The 14137-nt window shown below is 37.9% G+C and overlaps 1 protein-coding gene across 15 annotated transcripts in view; it reads right to left on the bottom strand.

Moving 5' to 3' along the window:
• NCKAP5 (NCK associated protein 5) overlaps positions 1-14137 on the bottom strand; it is a 656435-nt gene that overhangs the window by 366298 nt on the left and 276000 nt on the right. For 14 of the 15 annotated variants that reach the window (XR_005554850.1, XM_039328230.1, XM_039328233.1 and 11 more), the window contains one exon: positions 101-164. Coding sequence is in view for 14 of the 15 variants with exons in the window: in XM_039328230.1 (XP_039184164.1) it covers positions 101-164 (64 nt within the window). In the remaining variant the exon portion in view is untranslated. Of the gene's footprint in view, positions 1-100; positions 165-1342; positions 1425-14137 lie in introns of those variants that run through there. The other variant, XM_039328238.1, reaches the window with a different exon arrangement.

Below are 14137 nucleotides of genomic sequence, written 5' to 3'. Positions count from 1 at the left end.
TAATAAAGTCTTGATTGCATTTGGTATAAAATGCTGCATTTGTATTTTGGTTCTATGCGATACAACTGGAAATACAAATCGGATGATTGCCAAAACTTACCATTGTTCCGTCACTCTTATTTCGGGCAACTTCCTGCTGTAGCCGGGCCACAGACAACTTTTCCCTATGGAAAGAAGGGAAGAGTAAACAGCTGCTCATTTTGCACTCATCATTAAGGATAGCATTTTTATATCACTGTGGAATTTATGATTTATCAGTCATATGCCCCAGCACAATTTAGTTTCTCAGCCATATTTTCAATAATTCTAATACTACCAGAATTCTTTGTTTAAGGGACTGAATGATATTTAAGGCAGGCCTGCATAACACATGCAGCATTATGCAGCCCACTGACCTTTTTTTAAAAAGTAATTTTTAAAAAGGTAATTTACTGTTGCCACTATCCCCCAAAATGTGATGACAAGCATCTCCAAGACTTATTATAATTGAGAGTCTCAGTGCTACTTCCCTCTTCTAGCCCCCAAACAGCTCATAGCACAGTGATGGCGAACCTGTGGCACGTGTGCCAGAGGTGTCACTCAGAGCCCTCTCTGTGGGCACGCGCACCGTTGCCCCAGCAAAGTTCACCAGAGTAGCAAGCACATGGTGTTTGGAAGCAACAGGGCAGGAAGTATGCGAGCAAGCGGCATTGGCCCCCTGGGGATGCCCCGGAGAGGGCAAGGGACTGGCCCCAACCACGTTCACCCAGTCTGCCATGACCACTGCAGCCACGCCCATCCAGTGGGCCACGTTCCCCCCCTCCTGAGGGCACCACAATGCTGATGCAGCCCTGGCACTTTGCGATAAATAAGTGGGTTTGGGATTGCAGTTTGAGCACTCGATCTCTAAAAGGTTTCCCATCACTGTCATAGCATGTCAGATATTTCTTTGTAGCCTGTGAGGACTTTTAATTCATTAGTGTGGTCCTTTCCCACTACAAGTTGAGCAGGCCAGGTCTCAGCACTACATGTGCAAAATGCCACAACCAGTTTGGGTTCTATCTAGTGCTTAAAGAAGCACGTTTTTCTTTACATAGATTGTATTCTACAGCAAAATCACACATTTCTTCTTTTAACTTGTGTTGCAAGATTAAAAGTGATCTTTAGCTTCTTGTAAAAAAAAAATCCAGTTCTAATAAAACTGATTTCTCACAACTGAAAATCTAAACTAAATTAAACAGAGATTCATAGCAAATTCCATAAGCAAAACACACCTGATTAAATGACTATTAATTAAATGACGTTATTAATGAATCATGAATCACAGCGCATGGCAAATACTATTTATATGAGAAGCACTCACCAATTACATGGATCTGGTAAGCAAGAGGTGGAATGATATGTAGGAATTCCTTAGGACAGGGGTCCCCAACCTCAAGTCCGTGGACCGGTACCGGGCTGCAGCATGCCAGAAACCAGTCCTCACAAACAAGCAAAGCCCCATCCATGAGATGCAGGCAGCAAACAAAACCACGCTCCCTCTGCTCCGCAGAAAAACCTTTCTCCACGGAACCGGTCCCTGGTGCTCAAAAGGTTGGGGACCTCTGCCTTAGGAGACGGGGGAAGATTCACAGACTACACAATGGTCAAAGAAGAGGCAGCTAAGGCCAGAGAAGGAATGGGGGAGCGACAAATGTCTTATAATGGACCCTCCTTAGTTTCTTGGACAGTAAAGGTGAGTAGAGATGTACTTTCAAACTTGCAAAATTTTGTTAATGTAACCTTACAATAAAGATAGAATTAGTGCTTCTAGACTGACATCAGGAGAGTACATTAACATTATCCTTCATTAATCTACTTCCTACATGTTCTTTGGTGCTTATATTATGCATGATCCCTGACCATATACACATACAATAATACAGCAATTGCTCATGTGAATTACGCTAGGATTCTTGAACTTTCTCAGCTATCTGTTTAAATAGGACCATGCAAAATAGCATAGTCCTTTACACCTTTTGGGCACCTTAAGATAAAAGAAAAAAAATAAGCATGTAAAGACCAATATTTGTTCCATATTGATGGGTGATTAATATTATATTCAACACATGTCAGCCTATAAAGTTCCTATTCGTAAGGCAAGATTAAAACCTTCTAATTTTTAATTATTATTTTTTAGGAATATTGGAACACTCTAAGAAGGATGAAATGTTTTACATACTTAAATGTGACTGAATTCAAGAAAAGCACGTATGTATGTATGTATGTATGTATGTATGTATGTGTGTGTGTATATATATATATATATATATACACACACACATACATATATATATATATATATATATATATATATATATATATATATATATTCTGAGGTTTTCGCGGGTATTTGTATGTAGGTTTTTGGTTATTTGGGTTTTCTCCCGCGTAAAATTGGAAGTGTCTTGGCGACGTTTCGATGAAGTCCCATTCGTCATCTTCAGGCTGGTGTTTTCAGCTTCGTGCTTCGAGGAGCACGAAACTGAAAATACCAGCCTGAAGATGACAAATGGGACTTCGTCGAAACATCACCAAGACACTTCCAATTTTACGCGGGAGAAAACTCAAATAACCAAAGTTCGATCGATCTATCTATCATCTATCTATCTATCTATCTATCTATCTATCTATCTATCTATCTTGCTTTGAATTAGAGTTAAGGGATTAAATGACTAGATCTATTGAATAGAATGTCTAAAGATTAAATATATTCTTAACTATGATTAAAAAGAATAAGAAATTTGAGAAAATAAATACTATTAATCTAGGAGGGATATATATTCTAAGTACTATGTTATTTCTTATGTTCTGTTATTACTGCTTTCTTCTCTTCTTTTTTATTTTTTGTTTCTTTTTCATTCTTCTTCTTTTCCCCTTTCTTTTTACTCTTATATCCATTACTTAAGAAACATAAAAATGTGAGATGGCTTATATGGAAAAAATAGAATTAAGTCTGTCAATGTAAATGTAACTAATCGCTGAGAAAACTTTTACCAGTAAAAATATTTAGAATTTGGTGGGAGAAATAAACTAAAATAAGGATCGTAACAGGATCGATGATAAGGCAATCCAAATGAGTGAAAAGAAAAGAAATGTATTAATATGATGATTATTTTTAGGAATATTGGAAAAAATATATACTAAATTGTCATTTATTAAAACAATAAGAATTGTATTAACTCAATGTTTGCAAAAAAGGATGTTTCGGGGAAAGAGGAAATCAACCAAAATTAATATATAGAATACAGACTATAGAAATCAATTGTTAAGGAGTGTTTTTACAAATGTAACCCAGACAAAACACAGTTTACCAATTACTGAGTGACTTATGCTTGTGTAAAAAATTAATAAAAAATATAATACAAAAAAAATAAAACCTTCTAATTTTTAAGATAGACATTTGTCAAGTTCCCTCAAATCAAACTTTACTCTGAAATTCAGGAGCTCGGGATCAAAGGGCACATTCTGTTTCTTCCAAGCCAGGGAAACTCCTCTTGAAGCTTTTCTTGAAAATATTCTGCTCTCAGCACTGCTAATAGGAATCTCCATTTTTTAGAAAAGGATTCAGACAACACATGTCCTAATGACTCCCTAATCAGCGTGTTCCCTGCCAACTAGTCCCCCTGAGAAAAGCTGGCTTAAGTACAAGTGCAAAGACGATGACATCAAGGATCTTTTCAGAATCAATCTGACAGGAGGAGCAGCAGGCAGAAAGCCTGTGGAGCAAGAAAAAAGCCTTCTATAGGGAGATTTATGAGGATCAACAGGGTACCTTTTGATTGATCATCACTACGTGTGGAAAGTTAGTCTTCAGTTAGCCTCATTCTCATAATAGGCTGGAACCAAGTTAATAAATTTGCTTCTTACATATTTATTGCACATTTTCTCTAAGTCTGCAAGTTGTTTTTATTTTTTTAGGAATCCTAGTACGGTAAATTTTCATTCTACTTTTTTTCATAAAAGAATACAGTCCTTATATTATTAAGATTTTTCAATGGATGTTTTCCAATTATTATTTTAATTTAAGTTTATTTTTTATGAGGTAATATTCTGTTAGTCTTACCACTGCATATAATAAATACTGTGGAAACAGCTTTTCCATTTGCCAGGAGAATTTTTATATTTTTTACTTACTTTATTTTACTTTATTGTATAAACTATTTAGTAGCAGATTTCATCTTAAAAGTTTACTACCCAAAGGTTTTTGAACAATTTTGAGAAAAATCTGTAACCATTTATTTCTTTTGCTTGCTAACTGCTGATTTCTAAAGCATACAGCACTGTATCAATACAAATATACTAAAGACATTTCTTTCTATGTCCAATTTCAACTTCTAAAAATTTCCAGCTCAGAAAAAAATGCATGTTTTTTACAAATTATTTATAAATAAAATGCATGCTTTTCATCTCAAGTATTGACAATTTTTTTAGCCTTGTTAAACGTGTTTATACCTAAGTTTTAAAAAGTCAAGCTTGTTTGTTCTCTCATATCTAATAATTATTTTTGCACAGATTTCTAAAACAATGCTTTCCTTTTTATAAGTTCATGTCATTCTGTGTGATAACAGATAGTTAAGTACTATTTTATGTACCATAGTAATTAGGAAAACAGCAAGAAGGTCCTTTGGAATCTGGAGCCAATATGAATCTACACATCATGAAAACCAAAATTAAATATGATGTGTGAGAGAATGTACACAAGTCAAACTGAGTTGCTAAAGCTCCATCCTGTCAAAGAAAGCCATATTTTATTATGAAGTAAAACTCATTCATTCATTCACTCATATTCATTCATTCATTCATTCATTCATTAAATTTTTATAGTTGGCCATCTCACAATAAAGTGACTAGGCAGCTTACAGTAAAATCAATTATAAAATAAAAATGTTAAAACAGCTAAAATTAAAAGGAATGAACAATATTATTAATAACATGGTAGAGAAAATTGATGTTAAAAACAAAGCAACCGTTTTATCAAATCATTATTGCCTTGAGATCCCCAGGCCTGCTCACACAGCCATGTCTTAAGGGAAGAATGTCAAGGATGTGGTCTGTTCCACAGGAACAATGAGACAATATTCCAAGGTGGGTGCCATAGCAGAAAAAGTCCGTCTCCTGGGTCCCATCAGATGAAACTCATGGGCAGCATACCTCTTCAGGACAGATGGAGACGGTCCCTCAGATACCACAGCCCCATATCATGAAGGGCTTTAAAGCAGAGGTCCCCAACCTTTTGGGCACCAGGGACCGGTTACATGGAGAGAGGTTTTTTCCACGGACCGGAGAGTGTGTGGTTTTGTGTGCTGCCTGCATCCCGTGGATGGGGCTTTGCTTGTTTGTGCAGACCAGTTGCTGGCATGCCACGGCCCAGTACCGGTCCATGGACTGGGGCTTGGGGTTAGTGTTAGGGTTGGGACCCCTGCTTTAAAGGTCAAAAACAGCACCTTGAATTGGACCTGGAAGCAGACTGGCAACCAATGCAATTTGTGGAGCAAAGGTATAACATGTGCCAGTTCAATGTTACTTGGAGTAATTACAGTATTATGATATATAAAATCTATAGTGTAAGAACAATTCAATTTCTTGATAAACATAGAAAAAAATACAGGAAAGGGACATCTGGCTAGGCCTGTAGACACATCTAGCAGTTAATTACATTATACAATTTCTTTTTTTTTTAACATACAGCAGAATACATTCACATAAAAAGTCACCTACTTTACAAAAAAAAAAAAAATCATGCAATGCAATTCTCAGTGTGATTATAAGTTACACCCAAAAGCAAGCGATACATTTGTCTCTCAACGTTTTGCTGTCAGCTACATCTAGTATGAAGTCTTGCACATGCATAAATAGCTGTATGTTCGCTGACAATCCAAAACTATTTTCTCAGATGGTCTTCTGCATATTCTAACAAGTAAGCTACATTCATAGCTTACCAAACTACCTGTCAGAAAGGTGCCTTCACATGGGACCGCACAAAATGTCCTTTTGGAACAGAATATTAAGTACTGAAGCTCTGATTAGAAGACACAGAACTTTTTATTATTTTTGAAAAAGAAACTGAACTCTCGAAACAAATCTAAATACAACAAAATACAGATAGTCTTCGACTTACAACTATCCATCTAGTTCAGGGGTAGGCAACCTTGGCTCTTTTATGACTCGTGGACTTCAAATCCCAGAATTTCTGAGCTAGCCATGCTGAGGGGAAAGGGAGAGTTTCCAAGCTGAGCCATGCTGCCCCAGGAATTCTGGGAGTTGAAGTCCACGTGTTATAAAAGAGCCAAGGTTGCCTACCCCTGATCTAGTTAACTGTTGAAAGTTACAATGGCACTGAAAAAAGTGCCTTACAACTAGACCAGTGGTTCTCAGCCTGTGGGTCGGGACCCCATTTGGGGTCGAACGACCATTTCACGGGGGTCACCAAACAACACAGTCTGCCATTTTTTTCCCATTTTCCTTAGTTGTGCTACTCCCTTTTATTCTATTGGCTTTTGAAAGCCAATAGAATAGACTCTCTTGAATAGAGTCTAATTCTATTGGTTTTCAAAAGCCAATAGGAATTGTCCAGGCTGTCTCTGCCCTGCTGAGCCCGCCAAAAGTCCCATTCTGCAAATGGTGCTGCACCAGTTGAGTAGTCCTTGACTTACGACCGGTTGGGGGTCGCGGCATTAAAAAGGTTGAGAACCACTGAACTAGACCTCACACTTACAATCAACACAGAATCCCTACAGGTCCTGTGATCAAAATTCAGGGCCTTGTCAACCGGCCTGTGTTTACAAAAGTTTTGCAGCATCATATAATCGCCATTTGTGACCTAATCAGCCTGCAACATGTAAGGTGGTCAATGAGGCAACCCAAATTTGCTTCATCACCACATGAATCACTTAACAACTGCAGTGATTTACTTGACAACCATGGCAAAAAAAAAATTCATAAAAATCAGGTGTGACTCACTTAACAACAAAACAAAATCACTTAACAAAATCAGGTGTGACGTACTTAACCACCTTGCTTAGCGATGGCCATTCTGTTCCCAATTGTGGTGATAAGTTGAAGACTCTCTGTACTATCCCTTCCAAACTCTATGAGGCATGAATCACTAATAGATTAAGGCCAGGCCAATAGCGAAGTCTAAAAAATGAAGAAAAGGGGAAATGGTGAAACTATTATGCATTTAAAAAGGACAGCAAGGAGCTGCAATGGGAAAATCTGTGGATCCAATGAATGGATGTGGCTCTGACCTTCATGTGCAGAAACATTATCTTTTACAACAGAGGATTTTTCTATATATTTTTTTAAAGTTTATATATTGGCTTTTATAGAACCTTCGAATGGTGAAGAGATATTTACAACAGCAAGCCCAGCTTCTGACCCACAAAAGAATTCAAATTAAAGCATCTGTAAGGAGACGGCTCTCCAGCCTATGTGTGAACACAGCCAGTCAAGGAGGAACCAACATAACTCTGGGTAATTAGTTCCATTGTCAAAATGTTCTCACTGTTAAGTAATTGTTTCCTAACACTGAACCAGAAACAATCTTTTTATAAATTCATTATTCCATGCTCTCTGTTTTAGAACAATATAAGAATAGAACTGTGTGACATCTTTTCAAGTAATTGAAAAGTATGATCGTATTCCCTTTCATTCTTCTCAACACTGAACTTTCCAGGTTCTTTCCGTTTCTTTTCATAGTATTTACTTTCTAAATGCCGGTTAAACCTAGTTTGCCTGACTCCCCACTAAAATTCATTGTCCAGGTTGGGCAGATAATATTCCAGATGGACTGACCAAAAGAGAATAAAATGGAATTGTTTCAGATGATTCCACTATCCTTTTATTGGTGCAACCTAAAATTGCACTTGTCGTTTTTCCAGTCATCTCAAATTGCCGCGTCACATTCAGCAGCTCGCAAGCAACTGCTGTTCAGAGATGACAAATAATTTCTCCAAGCAGTATATTCACCATCCTATAAGTGTACATTTGATTTTGCGCTTTTTCTATGAGATCTGTTTATTTCTCCAACCTATTCAAATCACTTTGAATGATATTACTTTTTTTACATATAGAATGCATTACATAATCAGGTGCCTTTTTCTAATATAATAACTTTGTTGAATTTATTCATCCATCCATTTATTTATTTTTTAAATATTTATATGGCTGCCCACCTTGTAAACCACTTTGTGCAAAAATACTGAACAGAACAAGGCCCTAGATCAGAGGGGTGGGCGATTATGGCTAAGGAATTCTGGGAATTGAAGTCCACAGGTTGTAAAAGGGGCCACAGTTGCTTAGCCCTGCTGAGATTGAACTTTGTGGCAGGTACTTGGTACCCTCCTCCACTGTGCTAGAAAATGTTTTTGAAGGCCTTTGGGCTGTCCCGTCCACATTTATTAATCAGAAGTTAATAGAGTATTTAGTCAAATGCCTTATTATTTATGGCTTTCCTACCACCTGTTTAAAAGGTTACCTGACCAAAACCCGAAATATGGTCCCTCTGACAAACAGGGCTGGTTCCAGGCCTGTGCAACCTAGCAAGTTGGCCAAAATGACAAATTTTAGGGGGGGGCGTCAAAATTGGAAAGCCTTTTGTGATATAAGTATAAAATCTGATAATCCTTCTTCATTGTTTTAAAACTTTTTCATTCTACGTTTAAAAAACACCTACACACAAACTCAGCACGAGGGTAATGAACTGCCTAATAATATGACATTGCAAGTCGTGAAAAAGAAATTATTATTACAGTTCTAGATCTCAGGAAGCTGGTAATATTACTGAAGCAAGACAAATATTAGATTGGAAGATAATGACCAAGTGAGTCATATGACTATCAGTTTGTCAAAGTTATACACGTAGTCTTCAATGTACGACAATTTGAGCCCAAAATTTCCACTGCTAAGTGAAACAATTAAGTGAGTTTTGTCTCGGTTTATAACCCTTCTTGCCACAGTTGTTAAGTGAATCACTGCAATTATTTAGTCAGGTAATTATTACGTGAATCAGGCTTCCCCATTGTCAGGTCACAAAAGATGATCACATGACGCCAGGACACTGCAATTGTCATAAATGCATGCCAGTGGCTGAATTTTGATCACGTCACGGGGGGGGATGCTGCAAAGGTCATAAGTGTGAAAAATTGTCACTTTTTTCAGTGTCGCTGTAACTTCGAACGGTCACTAAATGAATGCTTGTAAGTTGAGAATTACCCTGTACCCAGGAAAGTGGTAATGGTGCACTCTGTGCACTGGTGTGCCCATTCAATGATAAATGTGATTTCACAGAATTGTTGCCCTATGATGGCAACAGTGCGGAATAGGAAAATAATAATAATAATAATAATAATAATAATAATAATAATAATAATAATACTGAAGTCAAGAAAAAGATTAGAGGTGACTACATCAAGAGAGTGAAGAAGATCTTAAAGTCCGAACTCAATGGAGGAAATACCATAAAGGCAATCAACACCTGGGCAATTCCAATCATTAGGTACACAGCTGGAATAGTGGACTGGACTCAAGCAGAACTAAAAGCAATAGATAAGAAGACCAGAAAAATAATGACAGTGAATCATGCCCTTCATCCACACAGTGACATTGACAGACTTTATCTACCAAGGCAAATAGGTGGGCGTGGAATGCTACAAGTACATCAGATGGTTGAAGAAGAAAAAGTAGCTTTGGAAGAATATCTGAAGGACAGTGATGAAGATGCACTGAAATTAGTATATCAGGAAGGCTTACTGACTACTGGAGAGACCAAACTGGCCTACAAGAAAGACCAAATGAAGAACAGAATAGAGGCATGGGAAGACAAAGCACTTTGGCCAGTACATTAAAAAAAATAGCTGGGGAAGCAGATAATAACAAGACCTGGCAATGGCTAAGAGCAGGAAAATTGAAGAAAGAGACCGAGGGACTAATTTTGGCTACACAAGACCAAGCCTTAAGGACTGGAGAAGATAACAAAATACAAAGACGTAAAAATAGAAATAGAAAGACTGTGGCAAAAGCAAGCAAGGGTAGTACCAATAGTAATAGACACGTTGGATGCAATCCCAAAACAACTTGAGCACCATTTGAACACCATTGGCATTACCAAATTCGCCATTAGTCAATTGCAAAAGGCGGCCTTACTAGGAACTGCTTCCATCCTGCGATGATATCTGTAATACTATCAAACATCTACGTCTGCCTATCCCAGGTCCTTGGTAAGGACTCAATAGGTAGACAAAATACCAAATCCAGTCTGAACATCTGGCTGACTGTGCAATGATCCATAATAATAATGATGATGATGATTGATAATAATAATAATAATAATAATAATAATAATAATAATAATAATAATAATAATAATAATAATAATAATTGTTGTGGGGCTTGTGTACTCTGAGGAAGATGAGAGCTATGCCAGAGGTTCAACCATACTGGACAGGTCTCATCAGAGGAGTCAGACAAAGAGTGTCTCTCCCATAAAAAATATGGTGAGACGTAAATTTCAGAATGCCATACCGGCTCGGACGTCGCCCGGGTTAACAAGGTCCGCGCTAGATATTGGAGTTCCTGGATATCTGGTGAAAAATGGGTTACAGGACTCAGGACTGTTGGCTGAGCAACCAGGGCCAGCAGCTGCAGAACTACTGGAAGAAAAGGTGTTTACCCGTCGCAGATACACAGTGATGGAAAACAAAGAAATAATGATCTGTTACTACAGATCAAGTCCAACAAGAAGAGGATATCTAAAACGAATGCACCAGTTCTGGAAAGAACAACATCCAGAATCAGAAATAACAGAACAGAGACTAGCAGATCAACGCCGATTTATAACACGAAATAAAATATTCACAGAAACAGAATTGGACGAACTGCAAAGGTTTACCCAGGGCAAAGAAATCAAAGCCTTACCAGAAGTAATTCAGAATGTAGAGGCAAACCAGGGGGAGTTGGCAGTGAAGGAATCTAGCAGAGATATACAACTGTTCTCATTTGGAAACCAGGCACCTCTACCTCAGGAAGAACAAAACCCTCTAACTAAAGAAATAAAAGAATTGAAACAAAGAATAACTGAGCATCTAGAACAGCACAAAAACAACAGAATAAGGCTACCTGCATTGAAGCTTGTTCCAAAGAAACAGCTAGCACAAGCATTAAAAGATGCAAATATTGCAATATCAAGTATAAGCACCAATTCATTGCAAGAAACAAACCAACTAATGTACAGCACAGCTGCAGTTATAACAGAATACCTGGGATGCAAAATCAACAAAGAAGAAAAACAAACAAACAGTGCACCAGAAAAATGGAAGGTTAGACTAGAAAATAAGATCAGCAAGTTAAGATCACATGCAAGCAAGCTAGAACAGATGAAAGAAAAGAAGCTGAAGAACAAGAAGACCAAAGAATACCTAATCAAGAAATACCACTTAGAAACAAGGAAGATCAAGGAAGCACTGGAAATAATAAAGCAACAAATAACAGCTATAGCCAGGAAAATCAGTAGATATGAAGCTCGAATTGCAAACTATAGGCAGAACCTCCAATTTCAATCCAATCAGAAACGTTTCTACCAATCCATCAATGGAGAAACTGCAAGGAATCAGTCAGTACCTGACAAGGAAGAAACAGTGCAGTTCTGGAAGCAGATATGGGATAACCCAAAGAAATACAACAAGGATGCGGCTTGGTTAAAAGAGGTGGATGCAAATAAAACAGAAGTTGAAATGAAAGAACTAGTAATAACAACAAAAATGTTAGAAAAAAGAGCAAAGAAAATCAAAAATTGGTCAGCACCAGGTGAAGATGAACTGCATGGGTTTTGGTTGAAACATCTAACTGTTATACACCCACTCATTGCCAAACAGTTCAACAATATACTACAAGGAGGAGAAATTGAAAAGTGGCTAACAACTGGGAAAACCTACCTAATAATGAAAAATCCAGCAAAAGGGGCAACACCAGGTAACTACAGGCCAATTACCTGCTTACCAACAACTTTCAAATTACTAACTGGTGTGGTAGCTGATGCAGTACAACAGCATCTAGTTGAAAACAATCTCTTTCCACCTGAGCAGAAAGGAAACCGCCCCAATAGCAGAGGAACAAAAGATCAACTCCTAATAGACAAAATGATCTTGGAAAACTGCAAGAGAAGGAAGACCAACCTGAATGTTGCATGGATTGACTACAAAAAGGCATTTGACTCTCTGCCACATGATTGGATAATAAAGTGCCTAGAAATAACAGGAGTCAGTAGAAACATCAGAAAATTTGTGCAAAGATCGATGGCACAATGGAAGACACAGTTGCAGATCAATGGTGAGAGGCTGGGAGAGGTTAATATCAAGAGAGGAATATTTCAAGGAGATTCATTATCACCATTACTATTTGTTATTGCACTGTTTCCTCTGTCAACAATACTGAATAACTCAGGACATGGCTATCAAACATCAAAAACATCTGCCAGACTATCCCACCTCCTTTATATGGATGATCTGAAGCTGTATGGAAAAACATCATCTGAAATAGAATCGCTGCTCAACACTGTCCGTATATATAGCCAAGATATTGTAATGGAGTTTGGCTTGGACAAATGTGCCACACTTACTATCAAACAAGGAAAAATAGTGAAAACTGAAGGAATCAAGATGCCCCACGAAAATAACATTAAGAGTCTGGATGAGGAAGAGTACTACAAATACTTGGGTATCCTTCAAGCTGACAACATCAAGCACACTGAAGTCAAGAAAAAGATTAGAGGTGAATACATCAAGAGAGTGAAGAAGATCTTAAAGTCCAAACTCAATGGAGGAAATACCATAAAGGCAATCAACACCTGGGCAATCCCAGTCATTAGGTACACAGCTGGAATAGTGGACTGGACTCAAGCAGAACTAAAAGCAATGGATAGGCAGACCAGAAAAATAATGACAATGAATCATGCCCTTCATCCACGCAGTGACATTGATAGACTTTATCTACCAAGGCAAATAGGTGGGCGTGGAATGCTACAAGTACATCAGATGGTTGAAGAAGAAAAAATGGCTTTGGAAGAATATCTGAAGAACAATGATGAAGATGCACTGAAATTAGTATATCAGGAAGGCTTACTAACTACTGGAGAGACCAAACTGGCCTACAAGAAAGACCAAATGAAGAACAGAATAGAGGCATGGGAAGACAAAGCACTACATGGCCAATACATGAAAAAAATAGCTGGGAAAGCAGATAATAATAAAACCTGGCAATGGCTAAGAGCAGGAAAATTGAAGAAAGAGACCGAGGGACTAATTCTGGCTGCACAAGACCAAGCCTTAAGGACAAATGCATACAAAGTCAAAATTGAGAAGACAGCAACAGACAGTAAGTGCCGCCTATGCAAAGAAGCTGAAGAAACAGTGGACCACTTGGTAAGCTGTTGCAAGAAGATTGCACAGACTGATTACAAGCAGCGGCATGACAAAGTAGCAACAATGGTGCATTGGAAGATCTGCAAAAAATATCATTTGCCTGTAAGCAAAAACTGGTGGGATCATAAAATAGAGAAAGTCATAGAAAATGATAAAATTAAACTGCTCTGGGACTTCAGAATTCAAACAGACAAGCACCTGCAACATAACACCCCAGACTTAACAATTGTCGATAAGAAAGACAAAAAAGTCTGGATAGTGGACGTGGCAGTGCCTGGAGATAGCAGAATAGAAGAGAAAGAACTGGAGAAGATAACAAAATACAAAGACCTACAAATAGAAATAGAAAGACTGTGGCAAAAGCAAGCAAGGGTAGTACCAATAGTCATAGGCTCCTTGGGTGCAATCCCAAAACAACTGGAGCACCACTTGAACACCATTGGCATTGACAAATTCGCTATTAGTCAATTGCAAAAGGCGGCCTTATTAGGAACTGCTTCCATCCTGCGACGATATCTGTAATACCATCAAACATCCACATCTGCCTATCCCAGGTCCTGGGTAAGGACTCGATAGGTAGACAAAATGCCAAATCCAGTCTGAACATCTGGCTGACTGTGCGATGATCGATAATAATAATAATAATAATAAATAAAGTTGGAAGGGACCTTGGAGGTCATTTAGTTTAATAAATCATAAGT

This window comes from Crotalus tigris, unplaced genomic scaffold (genome assembly GCF_016545835.1).
Source record: "Crotalus tigris isolate CLP2741 ecotype Arizona unplaced genomic scaffold, ASM1654583v1 scf7180000024374.3283719, whole genome shotgun sequence".
NCBI classification, from domain to species: domain Eukaryota; kingdom Metazoa; phylum Chordata; class Lepidosauria; order Squamata; family Viperidae; genus Crotalus; species Crotalus tigris.
The sequence above is the reverse complement of the archived record's forward strand: the minus strand, read 5'-3'. Positions and strand labels throughout refer to the sequence as shown.